General features: G+C 47.6%; 2 protein-coding genes across 10 annotated transcripts in view; both read right to left on the bottom strand.

Moving 5' to 3' along the window:
- Positions 1–9,060, bottom strand: part of LOC116956211 (myosin-10-like) — a 76,831-nt gene extending 67,771 nt beyond the window's left edge. For 5 of the 9 annotated variants that reach the window (XM_076052107.1, XM_076052124.1, XM_076052134.1 and 2 more), the window contains exons 1-3: positions 8,934–9,060; positions 5,482–5,633; positions 2,073–2,339 (exon numbers count right to left, since the gene is read on the bottom strand). In XM_076052107.1, coding sequence (XP_075908222.1) covers positions 2,073–2,339; positions 5,482–5,610 — 396 coding nt within the window. In that variant the 5' untranslated portion in view covers positions 5,611–5,633; positions 8,934–9,060. Of the gene's footprint in view, positions 1–2,072; positions 2,340–5,481; positions 5,634–8,804; positions 8,878–8,933 lie in introns of those variants that run through there. The other 4 variants (XM_076052116.1, XM_032977666.2, XM_076052144.1 and 1 more) reach the window with 2 other exon arrangements.
- An 8,564-nt stretch (positions 9,061–17,624) lies between these two features.
- LOC116956195 (ER lumen protein-retaining receptor 1) lies at positions 17,625–26,171 on the bottom strand. Its single transcript, XM_032977665.2, has 5 exons — positions 25,986–26,171; positions 24,464–24,564; positions 23,262–23,420; positions 19,714–19,966; positions 17,625–17,846 (listed from the first exon to the last, which is right to left on the bottom strand). Exons 1-5 carry the CDS (start codon positions 26,074–26,076, stop codon positions 17,812–17,814), a joined length of 639 nt encoding a protein of 212 aa, XP_032833556.1. The 5' UTR covers positions 26,077–26,171; the 3' UTR covers positions 17,625–17,811.
- Between the last annotated feature and the right edge of the window lie 1,317 nt (positions 26,172–27,488).

The raw sequence follows: 27,488 nt of genomic DNA, 5'->3' as shown, positions 1-27,488 counted from the left end.
TGGCCATCAACACACCCGACCGCCATTGTCTCCCCTGTGGCGATATTTACACACCGCACCAGGTACTCATTTGAGGGCAACTCGACCTCGAGGAGGCCCAAGACCGGTTCAGATAATCGTCACTGGTGTTGGCCGTGCGTAAGAATCGAACTCGGGTAGCCGAGTTCGTAGCACAGCGCGTTAACCGTTGCAGTACCACTCCCCTTAACCACACACGCAAACACACACAAACACACGCACACAAACGCGCACCTTCCCCCTCTCCCACCAACCCCCGCCACACTCCCTCCCACCCAGAGCTGACCAAATTCCACTCCCACAGGCAAGTTAACCCTCATTCCCAACACATACTACCCATACAAAAATACACCCCTAATCCACAACCCTCCCCTCGGCCCCTCCACACACTACTACCGTCCCCATCACATAAACGAGCCTCCCACTCAGCCCAACTCCAGACAAACTCCGCTCTCTCACGCAAACCCGCTCAAACACACACACGCAAAGATAAAGACAAATATCCTCCATCTAGCTTCAGACACTGTTGCGGCAAATGCTGTTAACGAGCATGTACTAAGGCCAGCACGGGAGCACACCATTACCTCCCAGACGCCGATATTCCCAAGCTGCACCGCGGTTTTCATTTCAGGCAGAGACGAGATAAAGAAACGTGGTCCGAACTGCAAATGGTGAGGAGTGTAGCTGCATTTACAAAGGATTCTGACCGATGATAAGATTAATCGAAAATGGTTGAGTCCACCTTGTGGGGTGGCCCAGGCCTAGTTTAGGATCCACTGGTCACCATCAACATGGTCAAGAAATGGATTGCGGTAGGTCGCAGTGCAGTGTCCCAGCAAAGTCTACGATCCCTCACGTAGCCATATCACAAACGTATGAGGCAAGTGCTGTTAGCGAGCACCAATTAAGGCCGGCACTGCACACCACGGGGGTGGGTGGCCAGCACCCCGCCCAGCCGCCTTTGTCTCCCCATTGCTGCTGATTACGCACTGCAAGAGGTATTAATTTTAAGGCTGAGTCGACCTAGGGGAGGCCGAGGACCGGTTCAAATATTCAATGTTATTATTTGTGAGCGGGAATCGAATTCGGTGCGAACACGCACACATGCGTGCACTCCCCACTCTCTCACACACACAATACGATAAAGCACGATCTGGATGTAGACAGCGCGGGAGGAGCATACGGGTCTGGGCAGCATGAAGAGATTATTTGTTTGCTTTAAGAGCCGGGAACGAGCGGTAGAATGTGACAGGGCCAATGGAGGAATTGAGACGACATTATGCACAAGAGGTGTGAAGACACTTCAAGGAGCGGAGACGGTCAGTCAGTCATGCGCATAAGGAAAGAGGCAAGTCTTTTTTCGCACAGTATGCAGCCAACAGTGCTAATTTGAGGTTTAAAGCAGGGAGAGAGTCTCAGCAGTGCAGAGTTCCAGAGGAAGGGAATTCTAGACATTGAGAGCAGCAGCAGCGAAGAGTAATCCGACCATCAAGTGGAGGTTCTCGGAAGGCTTTGACAGAAGGCCTTGAAAGTTTGAACGGATGGTCACGGGAAGCGGAATAGAAGTGGGACGATTGGGCGGAGGTACGCATAAAAACATCGGGTACGGTCGCCCACACTCTCACCCAAGCATGCACACCTGTACAAAGATAAAGATCCCCCGTATAGCCTTAACAGACTATTGGGGAGAGTTCTGTTAGCAAGCACCTAGGAAGGCCATCATTGCACACGAGACGCTGGGTGGCTAACACCACATCCGGTGTTTACACACTGTTCCAGGTACTCATTTAAGGCTGAGTCGACCTAGAGGAACCACAGGACTGGTTCAAACATTTGCCATTTTTATCGGTCGTGAGCGGAAATTAAATTTGAGCCGCCGGGTTCATAGCAGTGGAGTGCGCTAACCACTACACTGCCTGCCTGTATACACACAAATGGTGCTCGCTCACACACACCAATACCAGCCATTCGCCACTAAGTGACAGTGACGTAACCACGGCCCCTGTGCCAGGCCGCACACACACTCACGTACGCGTGCACGGGTGCGAACTCACGTAGATGAGTCCCGAGTAGTATCGGTCCTTGAGATTGTGCAGCACGGATGCCTCATTGAGGCATGTGAGCTCCGCCATGTCCTCCACCTTGCAGAACTTGGGCGGGTTCATCTTCTGAATGTCATCCTTGTTCACCACCGCCTTCTTGCCGTTCTCCGCCAGCTCCACCATCACGTCGTCGCCGCGCTCCTCCTGCACGCTGGCCGACTCGAAGCCGTGGCGTTCCGACGGCACCCACACCAGACGCTTGGCGGTCCAGTCCGCCTGCTGCCCGGGCACACAATGCCCCGAAATCGTCAACTTACCCGCTGGACACGCCTGCCCCGTCCGCACCGTAGCTGCATGACTCTCAGCTTAGCACCCTACCCCACCGCCACCACGAGCCCCCACAGGCATTTGTTAACCCAAGGATCAAGATAAAAAATGCCATCATTGTGATGCCACCACCACCGTGCATTTCATCGAGATGCCACCACCACCGTGCATTTAATCGAGATGCCACCACCACTGTGCATCTCATCGTGATGCCACCACCACCGCATCTCATCGTGATGCCACCACCACCGCATCTCATCGTGATGTCACCACCACCGCATCTCATCGTGATGCTACCACCACCGCATCTCATCGTGATGTCACCACCACCGCATCTCATCGTGATGCCACCACCGCCACATCTCATCGTGATGTCACCACCACCGCATCTCATCGTGATGTCACCACCACCGCATCTCATCGTGATGCCACCACCACTGTGCATCTCATCGTGATGTCACCACCACCGCATCTCATCGTGATGTCACCATCACCGCATCTCATCGTGATGCCACCACCACTGTGCATCTCATCGTGATGCCACCACCACCGCATCTCATCGTGATGTCACCACCACCGCATCTCATCGTGATGTCACCACCACCGTGCATCTCATCGTGATGTCACCATCACCGTGCATCTCATCGTGATGTCACCACCACCGTGCATCTCACGGTGATGCCACCATCACCGTGCATCTCATCGTGATGTCACCACCACCGCATCTCATCGTGATGTCACCACCACCGTGCATCTCATGGTGATGCCACCATCACCGTGCATCTCATCGTGATGTCACCACCACCGCATCTCATCGTGATGCCACCACCACCGCATCTCATCGTGATGCCACCACCACTGCATCTCATCGTGATGCCACCACCACCGTGCATCTCATCGTGATGTCACCACCATCGCATCTCATCGTGATGTCACCATCACCGCGTCTCATCGTGATGTCACCATCACCGTGCATCTCATTGTGATGCCACCACCACTGTGCATCTCATCGTGATGCCACCATCACCGCATCTCATTGTGATGTCATCATCACCGCATCTCATCGTGATGTCATCATCACCGCATCTCATCGTGATGTCACCACCACCGCATCTCATCGTGATGCCACCACCGCACCTTATAGTTGATGTGTTCTGCCCACCGCTGGATCCCGCAACTCGATTAATCTTTATTTAAAAAAATATTCTACGAGCCAATATCGCCCTCAATAAAGTAGGCGGTCAGTGCACATTACGACAGAATAGGAATGCTACAGCGGGCATGGAACAAGAAGAATAAAAAAAAACCCTGTCAGTACTTTCAGTGGCTAACACCGACTAATTATAATAAATTGCAACTGCACGCAAAATAAAGTGCAGCCGCACGCAACGAACAGCATAAGAAAAGTACAGTAGATACGCGACCTCCAAGATCTGTCCTCGTAGAATACCACCACATGCTCTTCGGGTATTCCTCTTGGTTGCAAGACTGGTGGTCGCTGTCGCCGTCTTGTTTGTATTGTTTCTGTGGGTTTTTTTACGTTTTGTTCGCTATCTTAGCCTACAAGTAAGGTAAATAAACCATTTTTAAAACGTGTAGATTTTGACTTGTAAATGCACTCCCGAATGCTCATAAGCGGCGTAAGATTTTCCTTTCTAAATAGACGAATCGATGCAACGTTACATGACTGTCATGTGTGTATTACAGTGCACCCACAAAGTTAGTATAAAGAGTCAACAAAAGTATTCCCGCTCACACAGGCTTTTGGTGGCACGCACATCCGAGCCAGAAATCGAAATTCCACAATCCAGGATCATAATATTTATTTATACTGGAGGAATCCGAAGGGCTATAAAGCGCTTTTTCACAGATGTCCAGTAGGGGCGGGTCAGAAAGTTACAACAACAAACAACACAAAAACAAGAGAGGAGTGCAAAGTGTAGGAAAATTAATCACGACAAAAAACTATTTTTTATTTTACCAGGTAAAGCCCACGGAGCTATCAGCTTCTTTTTCAGAAGCGGCCTGGAAACAAATGATAGCTCAACGAAGTGGCTCATCGCGTGGAAATTTATAGCAGCTGCCAAATAATCTATATAATCACAGTTTTGCTCTGGACAGCTAATGGTGTCTTTCCAACAAAGTGGTATTAATTTCGTTGACACCAGGGAGGCCTCAAGATTCAACTCGCGACCTTACGATTGTCGGCCAAGCGCGCCTTTCCACTGGACCACATGGCCGAATATTATCACCATTCTTAGTCTTACATTATCAAGCAAGTTGTGAGGATGACGATCGTGAAATTACACCATCAGCAATATTCAGTGAAGCACAAACTGTTCCAACATAGTTTTGGTTTTATCTATGCTTTGCTGCGTAGTAAAATGTAATGATATTTTGATATTCCAATTAAGGGGAATGACCTTGCATCCCCAATAAATCAACTTACTTCTCTGGATTTACAATGTGAAGTCTTATCTCGAACCAGCACTGGTGTGGTAATGTATCTGTGCTGCGTTCAAGTGCAGAAACACTATTTATAGTCACGAAACAAAAAGGAAACATTAACGTCGTTATCAGGGTTCTACATTCGACCCTGTCACTGTCTCTTCTGGAATGGGGGTTCGCGAGACATTAGCATCTTAGTTGTAGTCTATGTACCAATGCAACGTCATTCACTGACGCAGTATTGCATTTCGTTTGTTCGATATTTATTGATATAATACTGATGTTAACGTATAATTCAGCACAGCATTAATGACGTGCACAAAAGTCTACTTTATTCCATTTGCTTGCACGCCGCTCTTGCACTTGTGGCCTCTACATTTTTTTCTCAGCTCTGCTGAGCAAAGAACCATCTCATTTCAATTGCCTCTCGCCTGCTCAAATAAAATAAAAAACACGGGTTCCACTCAAACAGTGTCCAGTGGGTGTTGGTGGGTGGTCGTGTGGGGGGAAGCCGTGGTCACACATCGGTGGCGATTCTCAGTGACCGCACAGCGAGCAACGGCCAGGCACAGCCAAGTCCCACGACGTCATCACGGCTCGAAGGAGCGGGCATGCAGGGACAGACGCCGCGTGGCTTCCAGCGTACCTGTGTAGCCATGTTGTAGACGACACCCTTGTCCACATACAGATACTTGTCTGGGTCCTCCGAAAAGCTGGCGCTGATGCTGCTCCGGTGCGCCATGACGCTCCCTGTGGCGGCCTGCTGGGTGGACATGATGATGCTCCCTGTGGCCTTTGCTGTGCGGACGGAGGGCCACGTGCAAAAACATCATGCGTGCGATTTTAGGTGACGTGGTCACACGAATGCTTTCCATTGGCGGGCGCCAAAAGCGGTCCGGCTAAGATTGCTACACTAACGAACAGTTCACGGCCGATGACTTTTGCGTGTAAATATAAAGCGTGACACGGGGACGCAACGCGCCCCAGAATCTTGGCGCTCGATGCCGAACGAAGATATCATCGCTCAACTGCCACGGCCATGACATAATTGACCACGGCTTAGATTACGACACTGAAATGCAGAAACAACTAATTTTTGTATCGCCATTAGGCAATTCTGTGACTGTGCACAGCAATCCAATCACACACCTACAAAAGGCGACAATAGATCTGCCGGCCCCGTGAGCACAGTAAGCTCGGATTAGGCCTCCGAGTTGGCCCGCAGATGCAGGGGTGGCACAGCTGCCGTCACTCTGCGCGCCGCACGCCAAGAGGCTCAGTTGCCACAGCGCAAACCTCTTCCATTACACACCATGCACCACCGCTCCATCGCTCCATCGCCACGCACACCTCCGTAAGCGCGCACGTCACACCGTGGAGGCGTTACACACCTTTTCCATTGCACCCCACACACATCTCCGTCGCCACACACACACCTCCGTCACCACACACACCTCCGTCACCACACACACACCTCCATCACCACACACATCACTATAAAGCACACCAAGTACCATACACTCCACCGCACAGCACCTGTAAACAATAGACACACCATAATAGTACCATGCATGCCTTGATCACCAGGCACACAATGAATACCAGAGACACCACTAACAGATGAATGGATTTTCACCAGGCCCACGTACACCACCTAGCAGCACTAAATAACCACACACAGCCCCACGCATGACTATTTCACCAGACACCCCATCAACACCATCAGCCAAACATCACACTTCGACCATCACCAGCAGCACCAGCAAAGCCATCACCTCCACCAGGCTCCCCTAAATGCGGATATCGAGCTGATGTGGTTAATACATTTCGTGCCAATACCGTACACCATAAACCCTTTTTTTTGGCCTCAGTGGCAACTCGTAAAATAACCTCCCTGCCGTGCGGTTAAGGTCTTAACGGTCACCACAAAATCACGCCGTGGATTATTCAGGCGCATGAAGACTAATTTACAGAGTCAGGCAGCAAGAGAGCTGGGACCCCCCCCACCTCCTGTCACCTCCCCCCCATCACTGCGGAACCTGCCAAGAGCTACCGTACCTTGGTGACAAACGAGCGGAGGCTCTGCAGCACCGGCTCCAATTGAAAAATCCAAGAACAGGCGGCGGCTTCGCTGCTTTTAAAGGAACATTTGTTACGTTACGTGACTCATGCTGCGAATACGGGTTTAATTTTAGCCAAGGGGGGGGGGGGGGGGGGTAACAGAGTAGCCACCGTGCGGACCGTCTATATTCGTCCGCACAAAATACACCCGTGGCCTGCGCGGCCCCCATTATGACGATGGCACAATTTTTATCGTGGCGCGAAGACTCCCGGGGTTTCTCTTTTGCGGCACACGGCTGGGGGGGGCTGCTGGGGTAGCAGCAGCAGCGGCAGCAGGGGCAGCGGCTGCCCTTGGCAAGGGGTGAGGGGCATGGGAAGGGAACAGGGGGGATGGGGTGAGGGCAGGCGAGAGAGGTACAGTAGGCTAACAGGGGGGGGGGGGGGAGATGGAGCATCAGAAGAGCGGTACACGCAGAGATTACGACTGGCGGGAACAATGAGGCGACAATCAGTTTGGTAGAAAGTCACCGTTTTAATAACCAGATATCAGCCCGTTCAAAGCGGACTGGCTGGTGTCGCTGTGGGTTAAACGCACTGCACTATAAACTCCAAAGACACGAGTTTGATTACCATTGTGGCAAGTGACACTGTACCTAAATCGGTCCTGGCCTCCAAACCAACCCGCATTGAGACCAGCGTGGTGAAAGAATGGTCAAACAATCTCTACGGACCGGCAAAATATTGCGAGGCCTTCGTCCGGCAATGGATTAACAAAGGGCTGTAAGCTAAGAGCACCCTTGACAGTAGGAATCTCTCTGTTAAGGCAGACCTGGGATTAAATAATTAACAAGTCAGGGAATGGGAATTGGAGGGGTGGGCTGGGAGAGGGGAGATGGGTGGATGAAGCGGTCACAAAGAGGGGATGAGAGGCAGCAGGAGGAGGGAAGCAGGGGATGGGTAAGGGAGGAATGGGCAAGATGGTTTGGACGATACTGCCCTGATGAGCCTCGTTCAAACTGGCCGGAACACCCTGCACCCGACTCTAAACCCGAGCCCAGTTCGTGCCAAAGCAAAAACCACGAACCACACGGCGACAAAAGCAATAAAATGTTAAAACACGGCACACCCCCCCCCCCCCCCACCAATTAACACAATCACTGGACACAACCCACCGTCTTTTAACATCGGCAGCCACGGGCATAATCGTGGCGACAATCACGGTGACAGCCACATTGACAGTTATAACCATCATAGGAAAAAGCACATTATCAACTCAAAGATAACAACGTATAACTAATCGGTAATATAACTTAACGGTCATAGCAACCACAAAGCCAGCCACAAAGCCATCAGAACCCAAACACTCGCAACACCCACACTCAACCACACTTTCAACCTAACCACGTTTAGAACCTAGCAACCAAAACCCAAACGCAACCACCGCCACATCACAACCACAGTCCAACTGCAAATCCGGCCCTACCAGAACCAAACCACCACCTATCCCTCGACCCAACCGCAACCCTACCACAACCATTTCTCAACCACAACCTGTCCACCACCCAACCACAATGACAACCGCGGCTCAACCACAACCACAGCTCAACCACGACAGCGGCCACACCCCGCCACTGACAACACACAACCGCAGCTCAACCACATCAACAGCCAAAGCCACAGTGTTGCCACGGCCCAAACCACAACCACGGCCCAAACCACAACCACGCCACAGTGCCACCACAGCTCAACCATTTCAGCAAGCACACAACACCACCACCACCACCACCGATGAAACACAACCACAGCAAATAACCACAGCCACAACCGCTGGGGCCTGCCCGGGCCCGAATAACGGGTACCCGCTCGCGCCATGTTGAGCTCTCCCGCCCGAAGGGACGCGGCTCGCACCTCGCGGAGCCGGACTCCGAGCCGGACACGACCACAAAGCAGCTCGAACCAAAACGTCAACGGGGACCCTGACCGCAAACCCCCGAGCCGGACCCCCCCCCCACACCCCCGTCCCGCTTGGCCTCTCACCTCGGGGACCCCGCGAGCTCGTGCGAGAGGGAGAGCAGCGCAGAGCGGCGCGCGCCCTGCAGCAGCAGCAGCGACGGAATGAGCGCGCTCAAGCCCGCCGCGTGCCCCGCCCCTCGTCTCGCGCACCCTCCCCACGCCCCCCATAGACCCCCCCCCATGGGCCCGCCCCTCGTCTCGCGCACCTCCCCCCGCCTCCCCCAAAGACCCCCCACCCATAGGCCCGCCCCCCCCTATAGACCCGCCCCTCGTCTCGCGCGCTCCCGCCCCCCCGCCCCCCCTTTCGAGCCACCCCTCCCATAAACCCGCCCCTCGTCTCTCGCACCGCCCTCGCCCATAGACCGTTACTCATCTCGCACACCTCCCCCCGGCTCCCCCATAGCCTCGCCCCCCATAAACCCGCCCCTCAACTAGCGCCCCCCCCCTTATAGAGCCCCCTCCCCCATAAACCCGCCCCCGTCTCGCGCACCGCCCCCTTTAATAGAGCCCACCACCTACAAATATCTCCCCCCCCCCCACCTCCTCGCAACACGCTCTCGCCCCCCAAATAAACCCCGCCCCTCCCGCACCTGTCTTACAGAGGGCCCCGCCCCTCGTCTCGGGCCCCCAACAATGTCAGGGTGACTTGAGGTGATGGGGGATATCCAGCAGTTCTAGCGGTCATGGGGGATTGGCCTAGGGGTGGGGGGGGGGTGCAAGTGAAGAGAGGTTATTGGGGAGTATAGTTTCCGGGAAGTGGATGTTTAATTAGGGGATCTCGGAGGGGTTCATTGGCAGGGAGTGGCTCTAAGCATAAGAAAACTAACGTTTAGGGCCTCAATCAGCGCAAGGGGCCCTGGATTCATGGCAAATATGGGTGAATCAATAATTATCTCGAATTAAAAACAAGAACAAACAACACGATAATTACGCCCATGAATTCAGTACCTTTCATCTGACTCCTTGTCTTACTCTGGCCTATAACATCTGGCCTCACTACATTTTTATCTCTTGCCGAACGCCTCTTCCCTCATCTTCGCTTGGAGTTACACAAATTATAATTGAGGGGGGTGGCCCTCGAAATGTTTTGCTTTGGGCCCTCAATGGCCCAGGAGCGCCACTGGTTGTTTGGGTGTCTGGGGTAGTTAATTGGGGTGACGTGAATAATAGGGGAGGAAGGGGGGGGGGAATTTGTGGGAGGAGCCTCAATCCCTCTACCCTCTGTGACGTCACTTAGACGGGATGCTCCGTCCCTATACACGATTATACAGTACAGTACTCGACAGTACTCGGTATAGAAAACCAATATATAACAATGGAGTAAGGCAGTGAAAACGACAGTGATGTATTGCTGGGCAATGCTGGGGCTTCCACTTTAAAAACCACGCGGACCCTTGAATTGTTTTGGCGTCGCGCGTACGATGTCTAAACAAAACGCGACCGTTATAAGCAGGCAAAGGGCGGTGACATGACGCCATACCCACACCACACGGCATGACGTCGGGCTGAGGCGTCCAGAAGGTTGCGTCGTGGGAGAAAAAAAATGTTGTGATGTCTCGCTCAAAGCACCTGCACGGTGACGTCATACCGAAGAACACAGGTTGATTGCGTCATTGTATTAAAGATTGTCTGCAGATTGCGTCATTCTGAAGTGCCCAATCTGGAACTGGGTCATTCCGCAGCGGGTCTATCGGATGACGTCAGTCTCGAATGTCTACAAATGTTGTGCCTAGGTGATGACGCCATGCTGGCGAATCATGCCGTGACGTCACGCAATACTTAAGCGCCGGAATTAACAACAATGCTGCAGTCCACAATTTGCAGGTGTTTTGAGGTTATATCGCTGATATATAAATGTGTCGTTAAACCCGCCACCACCCGACACAGCCAATTAGTAAGGTTTATCACCCAAACAGAAGATGGCAATTCGTTACTCGTACACCAACACCAATGTGTTGGAGAGCAAATCCACGACATTTAAAGTCACGTAGGTATAAAAATTTAATAAATCACGACGTTTCGGGCGCAACACAAGCGTCCGTCATCAGGTGGGGAAAGCGATGGTCTGCTGCTGAAGCAGACTGTTTTATAAAGGTTTTAAATGGGTGTAGCTCAAGGGTCATAAAGAAGTGGCCGGGGCTAGTGATGTTAATGTGAGAATTTAGCGTGATGTTAATGTGAGAAATTAGCATGTAACTGTGAGATAGGATGAGAGCGGCCTCCTCGATTAGGGCACGGAAGTGGCTATGTTAATGTGAGGGATTAGCATGATGTTAATGTGATCAATTAAAGGGCACGGAAGTGGCTATGTTAATGTGAGCGATTAGCATGATGTTAATGTGAGAAATTAGAGGGCACGGAAGTGGCTGTGTTAATGTGAGAAATTAGAGGGCACGGAAGTGGCTATGTTAATGTGAGAGATTAGCATGATGTTAATGTGAGAAATTAGAGGGCACGGAAGTGGCTATGTTAATGTGAGGGATTAGCATGATGTTAATGTGAGAAATTAGAGGGCACGGAAGTGGCTATGTTAATGAGAGATTAGCATGATGTTAATGTGAGAAATTAGAGGGCACGGAAGTGGCTGTGTTAATGTGAGAGATTAGCATGATGTTAATGTGAGAAATTAGAGGGCACGGAAGTGGCTGTGTTAATGTGAGAGATTAGCATGATGTTAATGTGAGAAATTAGAGGGCACGGAAGTGGCTATGTTAATGTGAGGGATTAGCATGATGTTAATGTGAGAAATTAGAGGGCACGGAAGTGGCTATGTTAATGTGAGGGATTAGCATGATGTTAATGTGAGAAATTAGAGGGCACGGAAGTGGCTATGTTATTGTGAGAGATTAGCATGATGTTAATGTGAGAAATTAGAGGGCACGGAAGTGGCTGTGTTAATGTGAGAGATTAGCATGATGTTAATGTGAGAAATTAGAGGGCACGGAAGTGGCTGTGTTAATGTGAGAGATTAGCATGATGTTAATGTGAGAAATGAGAGGGCACGGAAGTGGCTATGTTAATGAGAGATTAGCATGATGTTAATGTGAGAAATTAGAGGGCATGGAAGTGGCTATGTTAATGTGAAGGATTAGCATGATGTTAATGTGAGAAATTAGAGGGCACGGAAGTGGCTATGTTAATGTGAGGGATTAGCATGATGTTAATGTGAGAAATTAGAGGGCACGGAAGTGGCTATGTTAATGTGAGAGATTAGCATGATGTTAATGTGAGAAATTAGAGGGCACGGAAGTGGCTATGTTATTGTGAGAGATTAGCATGATGTTAATGTGATCAATTAGAGGGCACGGAAGTGGCTATGTTAATGTGAGAGATCAGCATGATGTTAATGTGAGAAATTAGAGGGCACGGAAGTGGCTATGTTAATGTGAGGGATTAGCATGATGTCAATGTGAGAAATTAGAAGGTATGGAAGTGGATATGTTAATGTGAGAGATTAGCATGATGTTAAGGTGAGAAATTAGAGGGCACGGAAGTGGCTATGTAAATGTGAGGGATTAGCATGATGTTAATGTGATAAATTAAAGGGCACGGAAGTGGCTATGTTAATGTGAGGGATTAGCATGATGTTAATGTGAGAGATTAGCATGATGTTAATGTGAGAAATTAAAGGGCACGGAAGTGGCTGTGTTAATGTGAGAGATTAGCATGATGTTAATGTGAGAAATTAGAGGGCACGGAAGTGGCTATGTTAATGTGAGGGATTAGCATGATGTTAATGTGAGAAATTAGAAGGCACGGAAGTGGCTATGTTAATGTGAGGGATTAGCATGATGTTAATGTGAGAGATTAGCATGATGTTAAGGTGAGAAATTAGAGGGCACGGAAGTGGCTGTGTTAATGTGAGAGATTAGCATGATGTTAATGTGAGAAATTAGAGGGCACGGAAGTGGCTATGTAAATGTGAGGGATTAGCATGATGTTAATGTGAGACATTAGAGGGCACGGAAGTGGCTATGTTAATGTGAGGGATTAGCATGATGTTACTGTGATAAATTAAAGGGCACGGAAGTGGCTATGTTAATTTGAGGGATTAGCATGATGTTAATGTGAAAAATTAGAGGGCACGGAAGTGGCTGTGTTAATGTGAGAGATTAGCATGATGTTAAAGTGAGAAATTAGAGGGCACGGAAGTGGCTATGTTAATGAGAGATTAGCATGTTAATGTGAAAAATTAGAGGGCACGGAAGTGGCTGTGTTAATGTGAGGGATTAGCATGATGTTAATGTGAGATATTAGAGGGCACGGAAGTGGCTATGTTAATGTGAGAGATTAGCATGATGTTAACGTGATAAATTAAAGGGCACGGAAGTGGCTATGTTAATGAGATATTAGCATGATGTTAATGTGAAAAATTAGAGGGCATGGAAGTGGCTATGTTAATGTGAGAGATTAGCATGATGTTAAGGTGAGAAATTAGAGGGCACGGAAGTGGCTATGTTAATGTGAGAGATTAGCATAATGTTAATGTGAGAAATTAGAGGGCACGGAAGTGGCTATGTTAATGTGAGAGATTAGCATGATGTTAATGTGAAAAATTAGAGGGCACGGAAGTGGCTATGTTAATGTGAGGGATTAGCATGATGTTAATGTGAGAAATTAAAGGGCACGGAAATGGCTATGTTAATGTGAGAGATTAGCATGATGTTAATGTGAGATATTAGAGGGCACGGAAGTGGCTATGTTAACGTGATAAATTAAAGGGCACGGAAGTGGCTATGTTAATGAGATATTAGCATGATGTTAATGTGAAAAATTAGAGGGCATGGAAGTGGCTATGTTAATGTGAGAGATTAGCATGATGTTAAGGTGAGAAATTAGAGGGCACGGAAGTGGCTATGTTAATGTGAGAGATTAGCATAATGTTAATGTGAGAAATTAGAGGGCACGGAAGTGGCTATGTTAATGTGAGAGATTAGCATGATGTTAATGTGAGAAATTAGAGGGCACGGAAGTGGCTATGTTAATGTGAGAGATTAGCATGATGTTAAGGTGAGAAATTAGAGGGCACGGAAGTCACTATGTTAATGTGAGAGATTAGCATGATGTTAATGTGAGAAATGAGAGGGCACGGAAGTGGCTATGTTAATGTGAGAAATTAGCATGATGTTAATGTGAGATATTAGAGCGCACGGAAGTGGCTATGTTAATGTGAGAGATTAGCATGATGTTAATGTGATCAATTAGAGGGCACGGAAGTGGCTATGTTAATGTGAGGGATTAGCATGTTAATGTGAGAAATTAGAAGGCATGGAAGTGGATATGTTAATGTGAGAGATTAGCATGATGTTAAGGTGAGAAATTAGAGGGCACGGAAGTGGCTATGTTGTGAGGGATTAGTATGATCTAAGAGAGAGGCATAGAGAGACACAGAGAGTCGGATCCGTTTATTTACAATCATGATGATGGAGCGTTTGGGTTATGGAGTAATGCTGCGGCTGTGGTTATTTATCGTAAACGGGGCTAATGTTTGGGTTCATTTAAATACAGTGCCAACCCCGGTCGAGGGTCGACTCAGCCCATCACCCTTGTGAGGTCCATAACATTTGTACCACCTTGTTGGAACTTAACGCGACGGGACCATAGGGGCCGTCCATAAATGACGTCACGCACCTGGCGGGGGGGGGGGGTCAGACATTTGTGACGATGTGACGAGGGGGGGGGTTTGATAAATGTGACGTCACATCAAAATCCGCAACTTTAAAGCCCTAATTACTTTGACAGTGGATTGTCTTTGAGCTGTACGCCTTTTGGTGTCATCTGGTCTACCACCAATTGAGACCAGGCTCTAATGAAAGCTGTCTGGTGTGGACCAATCAGATTCAAGGACAATGCATATATTATCAGTGTTTTTTTACTGCAAATATTGTGGTTAATGCAGTAACATGAATCCTCATAAAAAAAGGTTTCAGTTTTGTTGCCAGAAAAAAGGGGAAAACCCTATTATTATATTTTGATACTGGCAAAGGAGGTCCAATGATGTAGATGCTTGACCCGAGCCCTCATTACTTTGATAGTGCATTGTCTTTGAGCTGTACGCCTTTTAGAGTCATCTGGTCTAGCACCAATTGAGACCAGGCTCGAAATAAAGCTCTCTGGTGTGGACCAATCAGATTCAAGGACAATGCATATATTATACTCTGTTTTTTTTAGGTAAAGTCACGTAGGTAAAATAAAATTGAAAATAAAACAATTAAATCACGTTTTGCCAGAAAAAAGGGGAAAAACCCGATTATATCTTAGTACTGAAATGTCCCCGACAGCCTCATGCTGACAAGACACTCGAACCGTTCTCATGTTGAGATTGTCGCAGCAACGAGGTAGCAGCTCTCATTGTGGGCACCAAGGTGGCAAGATGTTAATTATCTGGCCTGGTAAACAGGTGGTGGTGGGTTCGATCACGACCCTGACGCCTACTGTATATTTTGGGTGTGCATGTTCTCTCCGTGTGGACGTGCATCGAGTCTTTGGCTGCCATACATTTCCACGTCACTTGAGCTATGTGGCCAGGTCGCTTCTGAAAAAAGAGCTATACAGCTCAGTGGGCCTTACCTGAAGATAAAAAAATGTATAACCAGCCTCGCAGCTTAAAATACAGAAAAAGATATTGCCACCCAGAGGCAGCCACATTCCACAATACTCACACACCCAACACGCAGAGGTTAGAAATTTTGATTGTTTAATTCGTTCATCTCGGACAAATGCCGGAATTATGACCAAAATCATATCGCCACACTAACTGTTCAAGCCTGGCGAATCACTTCACCTCATCACAAAGCTCCACCGAGCGCAGCTACTTCTACGAGAGCTCGTCAACGCTTTGTTCTCAATCTTACTCAATTTCTAGAGGTCCCACTGGCACAACGCCTCGCTCAATCTGGCGTGACAGGCACACACTCAAAACTGTTCTCAAAATTTATTTCAATTTGATTCTGGGTTTTCTGTGTCCCCCCCCACCACACACCCCCACCCCCCCCCCCAATCACGTTCAGCTCAAACACAGCTCTGCTTCCAGGCACGTACATGAACGAAAAATGGAGTATAAAGTTAAATGCTTTGAGCAACAAAAAAATCAGCGCAAGAGCCACAGTGTGTTTAGCAAACAAATAACAGTGTTCAGACCAGTAAATTACATTGCCTAACTGCAGGCGCCACCAGGCTATTCCTAAAAAAATTACAGCATTATTCAATCGACAAAATAAATGAAATTGGAATGAGCAGTTCTTATAGTATTCTATGGAAGAGCAGCACCGGTACCAAGTGTAGTGACAAAACTTTGAGTGAAAAAGTTTTCTTTTATATGGCCAATTTAACAATGGTTCACAACCCAAAAAAGCTGTTATTATAAAAATTCAAAAAACCTAGTTTTGCAACCACAGGTGATACCAACTGGTTAATTATCTGGTCTGCATCCATGGATTACACACACGTATTATCATCGAGTGCTTTGTGTTGGCAGAATACATTAAAACTGTGCTAAATCCTTTACAACGCACATACCATCAGTCCAGAGGCCAAAATCAGTTCTCTTATTCATCAAAACATTGAATGTCACAAGACTTCTGAATTTCCACAAAACCAATTTCTTTGTATGGTCAAGATGAGTATATTGTGAGATAAGCTTTTCAAATAAGATGCTCCCATTTATCACTTTGATTGTCCATACAGAAAAATAGGTACCACTTAATGTTTCGCGAACTCCCGACATCTGACCTGGCCAATGGACTACGTTTGTCATTAAGTTCCAAAGCGCCGCATTATCACCAGAAGCAATGCCTCTCCACAATAAAGGCCGATATCGTGACTCTCAAAACATCCACGGGTTGTGCATGTGCGTTCACTCTCCAGCCACAGCTGTCGCATGCCAGATGATTTCCCCAAAGCACGGCCATAAACAAAACGTGCGTCAAGACCGATCTTGGCAGCTGTGCAGTATGAAAATTGTGTTCACGGTGCTCAAGAAGTCAATGCAATAGCCTGAAGGTTTTAGCTGAACAACTTTCACCCCTAACAAAAGTAGCTGCAAATTCCTGCAAGTGTCCACGCTCACGGAATCACGTAATTGAGTAGAGGCTGGGTCCGAACTCGACATGCATGCCAGTGCATTGCCACCTCATGGCTTGGGAAAACCCTCAACCCACGAGATAATAATAATAGAAGTGCCCCTCTTCTCATGCTTTGCTCACCGAGTAACAAATTCAACCCTGACAAATTGTATTTGGTGGTTAATAGCTGTGTGGGGTGGGTAGCTAATTGTTGACATTTAAGAGTACAAAAAACCCTTGCACACACACAGCCAATGAGGATGACTTTCACTGCAGTGGAGAGGGTGCTTTTGCGGATTTTGACCAGCCCTGCGACACAAGCCGAGACAATCGCAGCTGGGAAAAGCGTGTGGCTGTGTAAACCACCTACCGCCCGACCGGACGATAAAAAAGCACATTGTTCTAGTTCGTGTGCGTGTTAGTTCGAAATTTCTCATTACACAAGGAGTTGAACACTTACTGCATGTCGTGAGTTAATAAAGAAAATTACAAATGCCTTCCCAAAGGACCCCTCCTCCCCCCTCCTTCGGTCGTGGCTAATGCAAACGTCTACAAACTCGTTTCGGCCTCAACGACAACAATAATTAGGTGGTTTAACTTTAAAACAAATGGAAAATTCACCAGCTAGGAGAATGTACTTTTGATATTAAAAAAATATACAACACCATAACAAAAAGCCCCAGAAAAGAAAGATGCGGGGAGGAAGGAGGTGGCGGTCGCCTCCTCTTCATCCCTGGCGGCACGCACCCCCCTGCCCGGCCCCGCATCCTCCCAGCGTGGGGGCCTCGTCCGCTGGTGCTCGCAGGCACGGGCGTCCGTGCAGCTTTCGGGACACCTGTTCAGGCCGGGAGGCTCAGCTTCTTGCCTTTCAGGACTGCGGGCGAGAATAACACAAAGGTAAACCACCACCACACATTTAACCGTACACAACGTCGGATGAAGCGCCACGGTGGCGATATGTTAATTACCTCGCCTGGTATACAGGTCCTGGGTTAAATCCTGACCCTGACACCTGTATATGTGGAGTTTGCATGTTCTTTCTCTCTCCCCCCGTGGTCGTGGATTTTTCTCCGGGTTCTCCAGTTATTCCCTCCACATTTTGAAACATGAGTTTAAGAGTATTTGGCTACTATAAATTTCCACACGATAAGCCACTTCATTGGGATATCAAATTGTGGCCAGGTCGCTTCTGAAAGAGAGCTATATCATTCAGTGGGCCGTACCTCGTAAAATATAAAAAGTTGAATAGATTTACAAACGCTTATCGCGGCCGGCACGGCACACGATAGAGTGGGTGACGTGTTTAACGTGACGCCTGGACCCTTTGGATGTTTAGGACTGATGTTTAAACTAAGTAGGTACAGCCCAGAACCGGTTCAAATATCAAGCACCACTGACATCTATGGCTGGGAAGTGAACCTTGTGTTGACGATATCACTGCGCATTGCAAGAATCACGATGCCACCACTTCCCATGCAAGCGCGAACACACGTACAACACACATACAATAAACATACTCATGCGGAAAGCTTGGAGATTATCCCTTTCAGATGACCAACGGGTTAGCGCAAGTCAAAAAATCATTGTCAAATAGAACTGAAGACAATTTCGTAAATTTTCCTTTTTTAAATCTTCCTGATATTGCATTACACGGCACAGCATACATAAAACCAAACTGAAACTTAAGTTTTGGGTAATTTTCATACAAATGCACAAACTATTATGCAAACTTAGGCAGTATGCATCAACTAGCGCTGTACATTTTAACTGCAATGTTCACGAAACGGAGAAAAGTTCTGAAATTCAAACTTCTTTAAAAATGTATATTTTCATTTCAAGACAAAACTGTAGAGAAGCGTACTCTTGTAGAGAAGCGGTACATTGCGTATTGTTACGCATTACATTGGGAAGGTGGGACACCAAGGGGGCGAGAGAATGTTCAAAACCCTACCCCCCCCATGGCTCTCAAAGTTCACTTGAGCATAAGGCATCCATGAGACATGCAATGATGCCAGGTTCCAGGGGAAAACATTTTATTCAATTACCGGCTATATCTCGTCTCATTTTTATCACCTTGTTTGTATTGTGTGTTGTTTTTTCTTGTCTCATTTGCAGCTTCACCCACAATGTAATAATAGCTGACAACTTGCATATAGGCAGCTGCATTCACACAGACAAGATTTAATGCGTGTATGGCGAGCGAAGGAATCGAGTTCGATAGATGAATTGATGGGGATCGTTACGAGGGTTGTTGACCGAGTAGTGTCATTGCTATAATCAATTAAAGGGTCCATTATCAATTCCAAAAGTCATTTAAATATTAGTCATATATGGTTTACTTTCTGGAGCGATCGAACAGATATGGATGCCAGAAAGTTAAAACGCAACTGGTCATTTGGCAACCCATGAAAAATACATTTTGCTGGTTGAAAGCCTCACCAAACCATGTTGGTCATGTGGCGTGTTTAACCATACTTCACGACTCTGGTCAGTGCAGGTTGGTGAAGGTTGGTAAACCAATCATACATTTTTCATCATTATTTGCGTGAAATTATCAATGTTAGCCACTGGGGAGTGACGAGCTTTTTTCATTCCTGTTGCTTGTGGCCTACTGTACCGTTCCGTGGTCATGTGCACGAATGCCTATTTTGAGGATGATATTGGCACGTAAAATAAAGATTGATGAATTGCTAATCGTTCCAAGTCTGGCGATTGCTCATGTTGCGCCTCCCACCCCACACCTTTAGTGATGTACAGGTAAAAGAAGTCGCAGTAGAGGATGGTCTGCACCAGGCCGGCCACGATGGCGATCAGGTCGAAGAAGCCCTCGGCAAAGTAGCGCCAGATCCAGTTGAAGAGGTAGAGGGTGCGGTAGACGCCCAGCGCAAAAAGGTAGTGGCTGGTGATGGTCTCCGCCTCCCCCGTCTTGCTCACCATGAAGAGCTGGGGCAGGATGGCCACCGACTCCAAGTATATGGAGAAGGTCCACAGGATCTGGGGGCAGTGGTACACAATGAGTAGGGTACACAATTGAGTGTGCTACACGTGGGATGTAATGACAGGAGCTTGGTGAACGCCACACGTGGTACACAAGGTATTTGGTATATACAATGGGGGGTGGACAGAATGTATTTTACGAAAAGTTGTATTTAGCACTCAATAGTTATGCAAACAGAGTTTGGTATACAACGGGTTTAGATTACAATTATTTTGGCACACAAGATAAAACAGTTTAACACGTAGGTTTTAACACGTAAGATTCAACACACAAAGTCCGTGCATGGTACACAAAGGGTTTCTTATAATCCTCAGAGTGAATCGATATAAGCATGTGTGCAGACTCTCCCCTTGACAGTAAAATGAGCAACGGAACCACAAATAGGCCTCGGAAAGGTAAGGTAAAAACAACGAGCCTATCTTTACCCTACCTGTTACCCTTACCCCATACAAATTACCCGATTACAGAGTAATTACTGGGGTACTACACATGAACAAGGTTTATAACAGGTAAATGCTAGGTAGAGCGTTTCATCTATCTTCTATCTACATATATAAAAAGGAAATGTGTGAATATGTGTGTCATTTCGAAATGTTTAGCATACTTTCCAACATGCAACAAACTTGAAATTTGGCATGTGGGTAGCTTCCAGATTGTACACAATGCAAAAAGTATAAAAATAGACTTTTGTATTTTGGGGGGGGGGGGGGGGGGCGCAGTAATGGATATACAGTAAAACCTTGGATTGCGAGCATAATTCGTTCCGGAAACGTGTTTGTAATCCAAAGCACTCGTATATCAAAGCACTCGTATATCAGTTGTGATCACGTGACGCTCGGCAGACAAAGCGTATACGTACTACTCGTATTGCAAGACCTCGTTCGTTTATCAAATTAATATTTATTTTAAAATTTTGCTCGTCTTGCAAAACACTCGCAGACCAAGTTACTAGCAATTCAAGGTTTTATTGTATTTTGCACGGCACGTGAGTGGTGCGTGCTGACGTCACGCATCCCCCCCCCACCCCCCGCGTAGGCCATGTATTAATCCAAGACAAGAATCCAAGTCTCGGGCAAAGCCGGGTAGTAAAGCTAGTACAGAATACTCTCGATGATTCCAATTTTCAATGGAGGCCACGGACTGCGCCACGGAGCTTTTAGCGAGCGGTAAACCAGGTATTTACCGGGTAATTCTTCCGCGCTATCTTTACCCTACCCTTTACCTTACCCCTTGGCATGTAGACACCTTTACCCTTTACCCGGTAAAAAGGGTAAATTACCTTACCTTGCCGAGGCCTAACCACAAAGCTTTCCGCACCACACAAGAATTGTCAATTCAAGGCATCCCCAAGTCACCCCTGCTGCCCTCTGCTGGTGACTACATATATAGCACGCCGATTGTTACAAAGCAATCTCTTCCAAAGGTGATTTCTAGACAGCAAAAGGTATGCTCGCCCTTTGCGGTCTAGAAATCTTCTTGTGTGTGTATAATTACGCATCATTGTTTCCAGCCTGCACGCAACTTTCCATCCCTCGAGTTTCTCACCATTCCTAGGTCTTAAAATATTTCCCCTTGCCCAAACAAGAATTGGGCCGATGCTCATCTTCATTTGTGATGCCTTGGGGTAAGTGGCAATTCCATTTCCTTTGGTGGGAGAAAAGTCTCTCCCCATACCTCGCCTGTTATGCAGGGGGTTGTGGGTTAGAATCCGACCCGGACGCCTGTATATTTGGAGTTTGTATGTTATCACCCCGTGGTTGCATGCATTTTTCTCCCAGTAGTCCAGTTTTTCCCTCCACATTTAGAATCAAAGTCATGTGTTTAAGAGTATTTGGCTGTGTTAAATTTCTACTTTATAAGTCACTTCACTGAGCTATCGTTTGTGGCTAAGTCGCTTCTGAAAAAGAGCTACATACAGCTCAGTGGGCCTTACCTGGAAAAACATAAAAATTGTTTAGTTTAAGAGTGTGAGGAAGGAAGAGTGAAAATCAAATCGGAGTTAACCGTGTTCACCAGGCCATTGCAGATGCACCCAGAGCTCGGTGGTCAAGGGGGAGCCCGAGGATCAGACAGATGGGGGTGATAGGAATGTAAGAGTGGACAAATGTAGTTTGGCATCACTTTGAAACAGCTGCAGGATTTAGCAGAACGGAGCCATGACAAAGTGCAGTGGCATCGGTGGTATTGTCAATGGTGACCTCCTTAATTTGACCAGTTAATACATGCAAAACATTAATTTTCCTTGAGTCTAAACACATTTGTTTTGATAAACAGGTATTGTCGTTGAAAGAGGTATGTGTACGTTTGTTTGTCAAGACAGAGCACTTATTTAATTCAACCTTGCTTCAGGCAATTTAACGACCACAGAGAAACCTAAAGCCAAGGCAAACACTACAAAGCAAACGAGCAAACTCATACATGGAAAACAAACATGCCAAACACGTAATGCTCCACAAGTTACAGGTGCTTAAACATAAAAAACCTTTACTCCATTAATACAGTTAAGAATGCTCACATTAATAAGTTAATTGTGGAATAAAAAAAACTTAAAAGGTGGCTAGACTGTGATTGCTCTTGATGAATAATTAATTTTAAAACCTGACTGATAATGATTGAAAACGTCATTTAGACATTCTCTTTTGCACTTAACCATTACATGTGAACAGGTCAAACAGTGTAACAGGAACAACTAAAGACACGCTCAGTTTCAGGACAGCAGTGGCGTGTGCCACTGACTTCAATGTTCCCGTCTTGCGAGCAGACTCACAAGCTTCGTGCTCTTCAGTGATGGTGACAACGTTCTGGGCCACCCACCACTTACAAAATGATGGATCACCCTGCTCCAGCAACTAAGGCCTCGGGGCCGTATTCTTAGTCACAGCTCTGCTGCTGAGTTGGTCTCTTACCATGGCTCAACGCAGACTAGAGCTGCTCAGTTGCTTTCACAGAAGCAAGAGCAGCTCAGCCATGGCTAGGTTCATTTCATTGAAATACTGTGCATGGTCATGTTCACTTGACTCGAACATCGACAAAATGCCATCATCTTTCGCCATGATCCAATAAACCACGAATTGCTTTTTTGGATGTTGAAATGCAACTGTCTTTCGGCGCTTACAAATTAAAATTGTACTGCATTGTAAGTGAACACGAACAGCCACTGTGTGACCGTGCATTGCCAGCCGAGTTGTGAAAGCAGTTCCGTTGAAACAGGCCGCCACCGTTTGCGATCTACTGTGAGCCCTGGCTGGATGGCATGCGAATCGTACGCACGCGGTGTCTGTGTGCCATTACCTCCACTACCGAGTAGTCATGGTTGACCACCAGGGATAGCAGTGCCACGGGCAGCACCAGGAACTCCACGCGGAATGTATCGTGGTTGCTGTCGTACGTTGCCTTAAACTTGGAGTAGATCATCCACACCGTCGCGTAGGAGCAGCCTATGTAAATTACCTGCTCGCATCACACGGCAAGTGAACATTTTTGGTGTTACTTTCAATAAAATGTGTTAATTGAATTTACCTACCTATCTCTTGGCCTGTAAAAATATTGAGGCACCAATATATGTCCATGAATCTTTATCAAAGCAGTCTCGAATGTGAAGTTTCCACGGTGTTGGTAATATTAAATATGATTTGAAGCTTTCGTGACTGCAGGAATTACTCTTTTGTTCTTTCTGTAAAGTCACGTGTAGAAAGAAAATTAATTAAATAATAGAGTACGACGTTTCGATTGCTACACAAGTAACCGTCATCAGGTCGAACTAAATTTGAGAGAGAGACAAAACACAGACACGGAGACACACCACACTGGTTAGCACTAGTTGGTGAAGTGGGATCTAAGACTAGTTCAGATATCACTTACCACAGATGTTGGTTGTGGCCAGGAATCTAACACTGGTATCCAGATTCATAGCGCGGCATGCTAGCCATTGCACTGCCACTTCAGCTCCAGCATTCATTATATTATTTTGTTGACCGTCTTTTGCTATGATCTAGCATTTATGATATTGCTACAAAATAGAAGCTATGTCTGACAAGAAAAAACCCCGTAAGATGTCCCCTGGACAAGACACTAAACACAAGTTGCATGACATTAAGCGTAAAAAACTATCAGTTCACCCACATAAAATGCGCCAAGATAAAGTAATAAAACATAAAAGTACTCAAACACCGTGAAAGAATGTGACGTGGAACTGAACTGCAGGTATACGCTCGGGGTGTGCACAGATGCTGCTGGGACAAACGGTGCCATTTCAATAGTAGTACCGATGGTTTGCTCGTTTATTTAGCGATGTCTGCAATGTGACATTTCTATATACTGTTAATATGTCTACTATTGTAAGTTTCTCATTTTAAAAAATGCGTCTTGGGCGGCGCTAGTCTAGATGTGTGTGTGTTAATTTATTGACATCAGAGGCCTGTGGTAAAGCGAGACCCGGGGGGCAGGGAGGGAGGTGGCACAGTGGGAAGAGCTAGCGTGGAGAGGGGACCCACCTTCATGGTAGTGTTGTAGAGCGAAATGTAGTTGGTCAGCAGGTCCAGGTACCGGGTTGTGAACACCAGGGCAAATAGGATCTGGCTCTTGCCCGATATACCTAGACACAACACACACACGCACTCAAATGTTTGCATAAGGGTATACCGACTGCCCATGGCCTCCATAGATGTGGAATATAAAACAATGAAAAAAGTTGGAATGACGGACATAGCTAGAGACTGAACGTTACACTATAGTACAAATCTATTTTTACATTGACCAATGAACAGTTTTTTTCCCCATTAACATACACTTAGTATCAAATACTAAAATAAGAATACATATAACACAAAGGATACCAATTCATTACAGCTCCTTTAATGTACCTCTAACTGGCCAATTGCTCCTCTGAAGGTGTCATCGCCATACATATTAGCCTGCTATATATTTTATCGTCTAGTTTTGAAAAGGCAATTTTTTTACAATTGTCTCCAAACTTTCGTGAGTTCACTGCTCCTTTAATTTCAGGTCGGGCTCTTATTTTCTGTGTTCATTTGTTCTCCTTCCCCCGCGCCTTCTATTAGCTACTACGCACGGTGCGAAATAAGTTAAAACATACGTACATATATACAAAGGCCGTGCCGAGCCCGTGTTAGCAGGGGCGGCTCCTGGCGTCATTAAGACTCCAAAGGACCCTATTGCTATGGACACTGACGACCAGGGCAGACTCACTATCGCATTCACCGACACCGGCCTTGTTTAATCCGCCTCGAAGCAGGCGAGTTAAACATCCCGGTGGAGAGTCGTCTCAGAATCACCGTCACTTCGCGCATTACATTATCAAGCGCCACTCTGTGATAGTCCAACAGTTGTCATCCGATGGACAATCTGGTCCCCCGTCATACGCATGAGGAATGTCCCACCGGCCGAGCGCTCCTTAAAAGTTGTTAGCAATTGAGGCATCCAACGCACGGACGGAGACCAGACCTCACAATACTATTAACTCACCGTAATCCACTCCCCATTACAATGGTGAGCGCTTAAACAATTCGCATAATGGGAGACATTATTTGAATGACAGCGTCTCTCGTGCGGAAAACACCGGGCAGCCTCCCACGCCGGGCGTGGCGGACGGACGACGCGGTGTTTGGGAGGCAATACAAGTTTGTGGATCTAAGCAGCGTTGCAACAAAGTCGCCCACACCACCTCTGCGTTACGGGGTGGGCCAGGAGATGGATGGGACGGCGCAGCGAACCCCTTTGACGAGGTCGCCCGCCCCACCGTGCTCCCAATGCCCCACCACAGGAAGCGGTATTAACGAAACGAAACGAGAATCGGCCGCGCGGTAGCGCAGTGACACATCACAGCGATGCGGGAGCATCTTGAGACTCGGGCAAAATAGATGCGGGGCGAAAACAATTAAAAATTGATCATCACCAGGCCCCGTGGCATCCGAGTCCCAGTTCACGGTGGGCCGCCACCGCCGCAACCGCTTCCCCCGCGGGCAACCGGGCTTGCACACCGCGCGCGACCCTCACCTGCGCACGACCTCGTCTTCCATATTTTGAGGAGGAGGATGATGATGGCGAGGAGGTGGGAGAGGTCTCCCGCCAGGCGGAACACGTTCATGGCTCACTCGACACGGCCGCCTCGGCGCTCTTCCCGGCTCCCGCGATATCGCGCGCAAGATGGCGGTCGCCGACGTGGCCCCGGTGACGTCACCCGCGCGGGAGAGCCCCGCCCCTTCCGCCGCCCCCCCCCTCCCACCACCACATCCATCCCGCCGACCAATTGGAGCGGAGCAACGTGTGGGGGGCGGGGGGGAGGGGCAACGTGAGACGTCAACGTGTTCTGTGTTTACTCGATTATAAGACGCACAGGTGCCCCACGCTTTAAGTGAAAGCAAAAGTTGGGGGGGGGGGGGGGGGGTGCGCGTCTTATAATCCGGTGGCTGTGTATGTGAGAGTGATCAGATTTGCAGCCACGTTACACCGGGCGCAAGTTTTATTTTTTTAATGGTGGGGTCTTTCCGGAGCGTCTTCAAGCGGATCGAGTCTACCGGTTTTTTTCGGGGTTTATAAGACGCTCCTGAAAATAAGACGCACCCACCCCCAGCCTCGTGCCCAGTGCAAGTACTAGTGACACAAATATAATCTGCCGCTGTGAAGAGCTTCGGTTTGGGTGAATATCCTCGCCCAACTCCTCTTCTGATGAAATTTTTGTCATCTTTTGTTATGGCTACGATCTTCAACAAGGGCTGGAAAAGCAACACACATACACAGTGTTCTTGAATCATTTGGTGACCCACCATCGTGGCAATTCATCAAATCGTACGGGGGCGGGGGGTTAATCGTAATATGCCTCTTCGTAATTAATTAATAAAAACGCAATTGATCCATAATAGAGGTTTTTGGGTTAGATCGCGTAAATATATGTGTCGTTAAAACCCGCCACCACCCGACACAGCCAACTAGTAAGGGTTGTCACGTAAACAGAACATACCAATTCGTTACTAGTACAGCACACCGGTGTGTTGGAGAGCCAACCCACAACATTTATAATCTGAGTATGACGTTTCGCCATTAGTTACAACTAGCTTAATCAGGCGACAGCCAAACACAATTTAACCCAGTCAAGCATCTGTGTTATTGGCCACATCCTGCTGATGTGGCTTCAAAAGGAGTTTGGGCTTTTAAACTAAATTTTGCTGAACGACAATTAGCCCAAAAGATCCCACAGTTTGGTTTAGTTTTTATTATGGCACGGGTAAAACCCATTGGGCAATACATGCTCATTTTTGACCTGGTTACGGTAAAAAAAACTGAGCAAAACAGAAACATAATGGGCCTTCATCAAGCAGTGGATAGACCATGGCTGGGAACGATTAATCAATCCACCGACCAGTGCAGTGACTTCACAGCCCTCCACATCAGCTGTATGGCCGTGACGTCATCGTTCATTGTCCAGCTGTCCCGTTGATCGTGCGCGCGAGGCCAATGGGAGGGCGACGATTTTTTTCCTGGATGAGCGACCAATGACAA

The sequence above is a fragment of the Petromyzon marinus genome, chromosome 3 (assembly GCF_048934315.1).
Source record: "Petromyzon marinus isolate PM22_M1 ecotype Great Lakes invasive population chromosome 3, UKy_Petmar_22M1.pri1.0, whole genome shotgun sequence".
NCBI lineage: Eukaryota > Metazoa > Chordata > Hyperoartia > Petromyzontiformes > Petromyzontidae > Petromyzon > Petromyzon marinus.
The sequence above is the reverse complement of the archived record's forward strand: the minus strand, read 5'-3'. Positions and strand labels throughout refer to the sequence as shown.